Genomic DNA, 8840 nt, shown 5'->3' on the forward strand with positions numbered 1-8840 from the left:
GAAGTCTATCCACAAGAAGATCAAGAAATTAGTTGAGCTTTATAGATGAAAGTCCATGTATCTTAATCTTTTGGACTAGCCTACCGTGTATGCCTTACTGAAGTCTGTATAGACAATGTCTGTCTGTCAGCCTACATCAGTCATAGTTATCTCCTCAAAAATCTCAATTGGTGAAACAAAATTTTCACTTCACAAACCATGCTGAGTCTTTCCATTCAGACCCTGTCTTTCCAAGTGTACATTAATCTGTTCAATCGGATTTCCTCCAGTAATTTTCTTACCATTGAAGTAAGGCTCACCAGGACGTAGTTTACCTGGCTCACTCCTGCTGTCTCTCAGACACAAAACATCAGCTATTCTTTAGTCTTGGGACACTTTGCCTGTGCCAAAAAAGATGTGAAGATCTCTTTCAGGGCCACAGTTCTCTCTCCCCTGTTTTTTGTAATATCTTTGGAGAGATCTCATTAGACCTTGGAGATTTATCAACTTTTTTGTATCTCAAACACCCAACCCCTCACAGCTAACACGTTATGGTGAGCTGCTCCGGATTATCCCTGTGCCCCTCCTTGAACTCACTATCGCCCATGTGCTTCTTCTTAATGAAGACAGATGAAGAGTATTCATTTAGGCCTTTACCCATATTGCTTAGCTGAATATATAGATTATGCCTAAGGGTTATTCTTTCCCTGTCTATCCACTTGCTTCTGATATTTAGAAGAATGAGGGGAGGATCTCATTGAAGCCTATTGAATTGAGAAGCCCAGATAGAGTGGTCATGGAGAAATTATTTCCTATAGTAGAGCTCTGGGCCAGAGTATACAGCTTTAGAATTCAAGAAAGTCACTTTAGAACAGAAATGAGGAGGATTTATTTTGTATGAGGTGGATAAAGGTGTTGAATTGGTGGAACTCAATGCCCCATATGGTTGTGGAGGCTGTCATTGAGTATATTTAAAGCAGAATTTGATAGGTCCTTGATTAGTAAGGGTGTCAATGGTTATGGGGAGCATGCAGGGGAATGGGGTTGAGAGGGTTAGTAACTCAGCCACGATAGAATGACAGAGCAGACCTGTGGGTCAAAGAGCCTAATTCTGCTCCTATATTTTATGGGCTTATCTACCCAAGGGATCTCTTGGGATGGCAGCCAGATTGAAGGCTGGAACTAAATCCAAGAACACATCATTTGGGGTAACTAGGTTGAATGGTTTCACTTTGGCTGACATTCACTGAAGGAAATTTGTCTCATGCAGACTCTTAATCCTAGTGTGGCCCTTGTGGCAAACAGCTGCGGTAGGTGGTGAGATTTAACGTGGACGTGTGAAAAGTGGCTCTGCCCCAGGGTACAAATTAATGCCAAAGAGCCTCATCAGAGACCGGTCAATCTGGCACGATGTTGCTATCAGTCCTCCAGCAAACGATCTGGACGCTACTGATGGTGGAAATCATAACTATTTTAAGGAACAAACAGTATTGGCTTTCGATTATATAAATGGATTCACCTGACTTGCTGGCAAATGGAAACCGGACGCTATAATTTTAAGAAATTCCGATAAATGAAATTATACCCAGTGACATGCAGATCCAGCAACGGCACTCCCGTCAAGTCGGTGTCTCTCACCTCCATGGATTTCATCTCTTATGAGTATTACTGGAGGTCATCGGAGCTCTTAGCGTATATTAGCTTTGCACAGGGTAAAAAGAACGATCCCACAGTATTTTAGGAATGTAGCTGACTGGTCTTTGATTTAGTTAAAGTCCATTCCCAAGATTCCCCACATTGCATAAACTAGCGCTGTCATGCCAAGCGGCGACATGGAATGTAAATACTGGAACTGTCTCCACTGGGAGGCTTTATAAAACTGTATACAATTTACGTGGGAAGATTGCAAAGCCTGTTTTTTTTTTGGAAGGGTAAAATTTAGAATACTTTTAGCTGATCAGCCCGTGACTCAGAACAATTAATTTTGTAGAAGAGAACGTGCAGAAATAATGATTGATCCACCCGTACCCAGGTCATGGAAGAAGCGTTTGACAGAACGGAAATTGCAGCGATCCCGGTTTTCTCCTTCCTGTTACAATTCTAATAACGGCATTGGGGACTCCCATCTGGATCTGATGAACTGAAGCACCTGCAGATCATGTTCATTCGTTTAAGCGATTGGAAGAATTGTACTTTCAGAAAACAAGACAACTTTGGCTTGGTGATTAAGCTACACACTTCGCTCAACTGCAAAGATCTTTAAGACCGCCAAACAAGGTGGTGGACTCGAAAACCGACAAGAACCCCACAAAACTACCGCACACCGTCCCCAGACTCAAATGCTGTTAAAGAGTCTAAGTTTTAATGTAAACAGGTCAATTAGAAATAAAGGACTCCTCAGAGCCGCCATTTCGACTCTTCAGCCAAATGACTTAGTATGTCATTCTTGAGCAGGTTTATTTACTTACTCTGCTGATACTGTCTGATTAAATAATGTGATAAAATGTACACGCACCACCCACGGAGCTCCGAGCACTGGATAGCGTTACAGTTCACATAAAACAGTAAGAAAGTGTTAATACGCAAGGCTTGAGAAATTGACACTTGTCAATGCGATGTCAATAAAAAGTGCAATTCAAATATTTCACGTGACTGTAAGGGTTAGTCGTACACCGCATAGTGTGATTTAATTCTTATTGTCATTTTACTTTTGAACACATTAAAAAATACTAAAATTGCGTTAATTAAGCACCCAACAGTGCAGCTGGACTAATCACGTACAGACACTCAATTTTACGTCTACATTGCCTTGTTAAACTTGAGAAGTCTATAAAACCACGTGCTGGCCTGCTTTAGTGCTGAAGGATGCTTTGGTGATTAGCGGGACTGGCCTATAGAGATGGGACTAACTGTCCCTCTCTTATCTTGATTGACAGTCTAATACTGGACCCGGGGGCATCTTTTCAGTACTAATGTGCAGCCTTCCCAATTACTTTTAAATTATCCCTAATCTGCCATAAAATTACGTGTGTATCGGGCATAGTTTCTTTTTATGTCAGCCAAAACTGCTAAAAGGAATAAAATGCCCTTTTATGAGCAGCGTACATTTGCCTGAACAACGCTGCCATTCCATTTATCTGCTTGCAACTATAGTGCAGGCAATTGCCGTGGAGTTTTTTTTACAGCTTGTAGTCTATAATACTTGTTCATCGCTTCAATTAGGAGCAAAAAAGAGAGGGCTTTGTAATGCAATTGTCTTGCTAAGGAGAGCGCCTTAAATTGGAGGATTATGTGAGCTAGACCACCTGTAGGGCATTCATGGGCATTTCTATATGTCCGGGCCTATGCCTTACTGCCTGCAGTCTGGCCAACAATACAGAAAAAGCTGTTTAAAAGACTGTTCTGCGTTCCCTTCATGCTCACTAACTGTTACAACTAGTCTCCCAGTTTAAACGAGTTAAGTCTCAAAAACGTCCTTTTAATTCATTTTAAGGCACCACGGTGGCCAATGGCCTTGAAAACAAGCGGGAACCGAGGACTGAAGCAAGAAAGACGGGGGTGGGGGGGGGGGGGAAGTACTTCAAGCTTGGAAAGGAGACATCAAAGTTATTTGATTCAAAAGGCTCACTCCTACAGATTAACCCCATTGAATGGGCCCTCGTTTAAAAAATTATGTACTCAGCCCGTGGGCAGCCAGGTAAAAAGTTCAACAATTACCAAAACAGTTTTTCGCCTAAACTAACATCCCTCGACATGCTGCCCAAAAGTATATGTACGCGTTTCCTGCAGAAATAAGAGCCTCAGGAGTGTTTGCAAACGTGATTAAATCAAAAGTTGTTTTATTGTCAAAATAGAATAATTGCTTCAAATATTTCTGATGCTCTGGCTGAAGCAACCACTAGACTTTTTTTTAATACAAAAAATTTACATACTCTGTATATACTTCAAAAACACTTTTGTTATTTACACAATTTACAAGTTTGCGTTCATAGTACAAATAAATACAACTTTTGCAAGAAACCCGTATTACATGGGATATATTTTTTTTTAAAAAAACAGGATTTTAAGGCCGGTTGTTGCACCCAGTATGTTAAGATGTGTCAAGTACGCCATTTTTGTCCCTCCGTTTTAAGTGTACTTTAACAGATGCCAGCAATTAAGAGAACTCAGTCTTTGCTTGTACACAAAACAAACTGCCGACAGTTTTTTAAAGTTCCTGCTCTTGAGCACATTGCAGTGGAAAATGATTTTCCTCCCACACTTGTCCTGTGCATATAAAATGAATTTAAAATGATTTAGTGACAGCACCGGTTACTCCTTCACTTCTGACTAATGGATACCATTAGAGTTCATTAACATGTTAATAAAGATGCTGGACGAGAATCATGGGGGGGGGGGGGGTTGAAAGTCTGTGCGAGGAGATGTCAAACCTGGGATAACGGCACTTGCTTGGGGTAAGACATAGAACTGGCCGTGCCTGATCTCCAGGTTAAGCCGGTGCTGGCGTCGCTGTACATAGAGCCGCCGGTACCTTTGCTGCTCCAGCAACAACGCGTGCAGAAGGCCCTCCAAGACTCCAGCGTCTTACCCGACCAGATCCAGACCCCCGAGGTGATACCCACCAGCAGACACATGAAGTACTTTAGCATGAAGACGGCGTAGTCCGGTTTCCTGACCGCCTCCCCGCCTCCACCGTGCTGCAGCGACTGATCTCCCGGGCAGTGGCAGTTGTGGCTTACCTCCCAGCTCGGCCGGTTGTGCTGCTCGTAGAAGTAGCAGGCCACCACGATGGTGGCGGGAACGGTGTAGAGCACGGTGAAGACCCCGATGCGGATCATCAGTTTCTCCAGCTTGTCGGTCTGGGCGCCGCCGCCTTGCTTGATAACCCGGCGGATGCGGAAGAGGGAGACGAAGCCGGCCAGGAGGAACATGCTGCCGATCAGCAGGTAGATGACTAGCGGCGCCAGCACGAAGCCGCGCAGGTTGTCCAGGTTTTGGTTGCCTACGTAGCAGATGCCGGCCACCGGGTCGCCGTCCACAGAGCTGAGGGCCAACACAGCGATGGACTTGACGCTGGGCACCAGCCAGGCGGCCAGGTGGAAGTACTGCGAGTAGCCGGCGATGGCCTCGTTGCCCCACTTCATGCCGGCGGCTAGGAACCATGTCAGGGACAGGATGACCCACCAGATGGAGCTGGCCATGCCGAAAAAGTAGACCAGCAGGAAGACCACGGTGCAGAGCGCCGGCCCCGTTGTCTCGTAGTGAACGTGCTGCTCGGAGCCGAGCTGGCGGCGGCCGCAAGCCACGCTCTCGTGGCCGGCCACCAGCCGCACCAGGTAACCGGCCGACACGAAGAGGTAGCAGGCGGAGAGGAAGATGATGGGCCGCTCGGGGTACTTGAAGCGCTCCATGTCGATGAGGAAGGTGGCGACGGTGGCCAGCGTCGAAGCGAAGCACAGCACCGACCACAGGCCGATCCAGAAAGCGGCGAAGCTCCGCTCGTCCGCGCTGAAGTAGGGGTCGTGACACGGCACGGCACAGTTGGCCAGGCGGCCGGTGCTTACCCGGTTGTAGAGCGGGTGCCGCTCGCTCTTCAGCTGCACCATGGGCGCTCGACACTGGCAACCCGCTTGACACGGCGGCGGCGGCGCCGGTCCCGCTCCTCCACGGCCCCGGTCCCGCTCCTGGCCCGGCTCCGAATGCGTCGGCCGCCCCGTGGGCTGGAAGGGGGCGGCGGGCGCGGCGCTGGTCAGCTCGGTGCGGTTGTAGTCCATGCACAGGGTCCCATCGGGGCTGTCCTGGCGAGGCAGCCTCTCGCATCTCATTCTGTCGGGCCAGGCGAAGCCATACTGTCTCATGAGCGGCGCGCAGCCCGCTTTCGCCCGCTCGCACACGCTGCGGCACGGAGGCAGCGGTTTCTTGTAGTCGTCCAGGCAGATCGGCGTGTACATGCTGCACAGGAAGAAGCGCAAGTCGGCCGAGCACTGAATCTCGACCAGCGGCCAGAACTGGTGCACTTCCAGGCCCGCCTCGTCCTGCGAGTCGTGGTTGAACTGGTTAGGCATGTAGGTGTAGTTGTAGCCGATACCCTTACACAGGGGCACGGTGATCTCCTGGCAGGATAGCTCCTTGGCGGCCGCCCCGCTCGATCTGTGCAGTAAAGCCAGGGCAGACAGCAGGTAGACCTCCAGCAGGCAACTCTCCATGTCTCCTGCAGCCTTATTCCGTCTAGTCTGGGCTTTTTCCTTTTTTTTTGTTCCTGAATGCCCGGCAGACTGTTTATAAACACCAATATAGATCCTTAAATAAACGCAAAGTGCAAATGTCCCCCCACCCCCCCTGTCCCTCCTCCGGATCTCTCAGCACAACATGCGGATCAGATTCACATTTAACTCCTTCAGACTTGGCAACGCAGCTACAGTCCACCGCATGCAGAGGCGACAAGCAGGAGCGATACAACATTAGCCCTGCAGGCGTGGGATCAAGATGGCTGTACACGACAACAGCACCTTTTCTTTAAAATAAAGAAAAACTTCACACAGTCCCTCTTCTAACTTTTTCCTTGCTTGGAAGACTGGGATTTCCCTTTCCTTTCAGCCGGTCAGTGGGAATCGCAAGCGACGCCGTTGTGTACCTCGATGGTAGACTGTTTTTATTGATGCACAGATTCTCGCTTTTTTTCCCCCTCTTCCAGCAAAAGAATAGCTCTCGAAATAAATTTCAGCGCCGCGACTCATTAATGATCGCTGAATGTGCTGGGTGCTTGTGACTGTTCTATATTTATAACACGAGGCAGGCCAAATCCCTCCCCCTTCCAGCTGCGCGTTACCAATCGGGGGGCGACAGGGGCGGGCAGATCCCTCGTCTCAAACCCATCAATTCTCGCCAAAGAGGCGAGATGCAGGGTGACTGTTCCCAGAGGGTCTGGGCGTTTAGCAGGTTAATTTTCGCTTGTTAGGACATCGCTGGGGGTTGTCTTACTCCCCTCCTCGTCCAATGCGAATTATTTCGGTTTTTATTTTAATTGAAGCACTGATGTTTCTTTTGGCACTGGCTGTGTTTTCACGCCAGGGTTGGAATTGTTGGATCATAAAACGGGAGCCCAGGTTTGTCGAGAAAGCGAATAACAATTTTTTAAAAAACAACACGGAATAGAAGTGGCGGCTTTCGCTACTTTTTCTGGAGGTGGAAGGAAACTTCAAACTGAGCAGAACGCGTTTCGGGGCAATGGAGAGAGATCGCAAATAAATGCTTGATTATCCAGCCAATCTTTTGTAATTCTGCCTGTCGCGGTGCATTTGCTCAGTTTTAGCTGGGCTTTTATAGAATTTAGTGCATGCGCTGAAAGAAAACTCGGCTCGCTCCTGTTCCGGATGAATTCACTTTACTGGGCAAGTTTTAAGTTAGAAGTTGCATTTATCGCCTATATTGAATTGTTCTCGAAGGCGACGACACTCTGCCCAAGTTATTTGGTACTTACAGTATACTGTTAACATATCAATATCTACTTAGGAAAGCGCAAACCAAACTGGCAGCAAAGATCACTTGAACGTACTTTGCAATTGGGCTGATAGTGGTTAGGCTAAGGTTACCCGAATATTGCATCTTTTGTTACATTTCCTCTCGCATGAACAGTATAAATTATATATCTAAGTTCCAAAAAAAAAGCTGCTGAAACTTGCAATGCGCCGTTTCAGCCTGAAATCTCCAGAGTCTTGTTATATTATTAGAACCATGCCAGTAAACATGTCTGGAGCATGCATGTAGTCCAAGGTTGGATATCTTGAATAGTTAACAACACTCGTGTGTTCATTATATTTTAATTTTCATTCATTCTTGTAGTTAGGGGCCAATTATTTATCATTCTGTTGCACCCCCCCTACCTGAAACTCAAATGAGTGTGAACCATAATGTTTTTTTGCAAGAATATTACAAAGACTTTAGGTTAATGATCCTCACTTCTAAAAAGCATGCAGAGTATGATCCATTTGCCTGTGATTAATAGGAACCATGCTGCTCGGACATATTACTACATAGAGAGTAACATTAGTAGCAGCTCAAAAATAGCTTGGGATTATAGACTGCGTGAGCGACTGAAGACTCTATTCTTGAAGACTTAATCTTTGAAGCAATGATTTAACAATTGTACAGTTTTGAAGCATGCTATTTGAATAGGACGTGAATATTATTATTGGCATTTCACTCTGTAAATCAGGAATATGCTACTAAAATAAAGTCAATAATAATTATTCTGTCATAGCATGACAGAACCAGTAAACCACTGAGTGGGAGGACATTTACCGTAAGGGGCGCTGCTCAAAGCGACAAAATAGCCCTATTATTTAAACGGCAGCTTCTATACTAATCACCAGCTGCCATTAATTTCCATGTCATATGTGTCATTTTGGGGGTAATTACTATGAACTAAAAGTTTATTGATTTAAAATCTGCTAAATTAAAAGTGCAATGAAGATCAATACTAGACTTCCTGCTTCGGGATTACGTTATGGTTTTAGGCTGAGTTGCTTTATACATTGTGTAAAATGGAAAACTTCCCAGTGTTCCCAAAGTAAACCTCTGAAAAGTTTTCCTGCAGTGTCGTCAGAATCGATTCCTCACTCTAAGTTTAAAACGTTATGTATTTCTTAAGAATGAAAGGTGTCAAGTACATCAGTGGATTGTTTCTTAGTTTTCTTTGGATTAATTATTTTTGTCAAACAGCGCACAGTTCAGCCCAATTTGTATTCAACATTGAGGTAGGTCAGATAAGATTGCATAGTAGGTGGGAAACTACATTTGCTATCAAGACTCTTATATGATAGGATTAGGATTAGAACTAACTGTTCAATGAAGTAGCTTTC

At 45.7% G+C, this 8840-nt stretch overlaps 1 protein-coding gene across 1 annotated transcript; it reads right to left on the reverse strand.

Annotated features, from left to right (window-relative positions):
• Window positions 1-3801: 3801 nt before the first annotated feature.
• fzd8a (frizzled class receptor 8a) lies at window positions 3802-6739 on the reverse strand. Its single transcript, XM_073054832.1, has one exon. It carries the CDS (start codon window positions 6183-6185, stop codon window positions 4404-4406), a length of 1782 nt encoding a protein of 593 aa, XP_072910933.1. The 5' UTR covers window positions 6186-6739; the 3' UTR covers window positions 3802-4403.
• Window positions 6740-8840: the final 2101 nt, after the last annotated feature.

Source organism: Hemitrygon akajei, chromosome 8 (genome assembly GCF_048418815.1).
Source record: "Hemitrygon akajei chromosome 8, sHemAka1.3, whole genome shotgun sequence".
In the NCBI taxonomy this organism is placed as follows: domain Eukaryota; kingdom Metazoa; phylum Chordata; class Chondrichthyes; order Myliobatiformes; family Dasyatidae; genus Hemitrygon; species Hemitrygon akajei.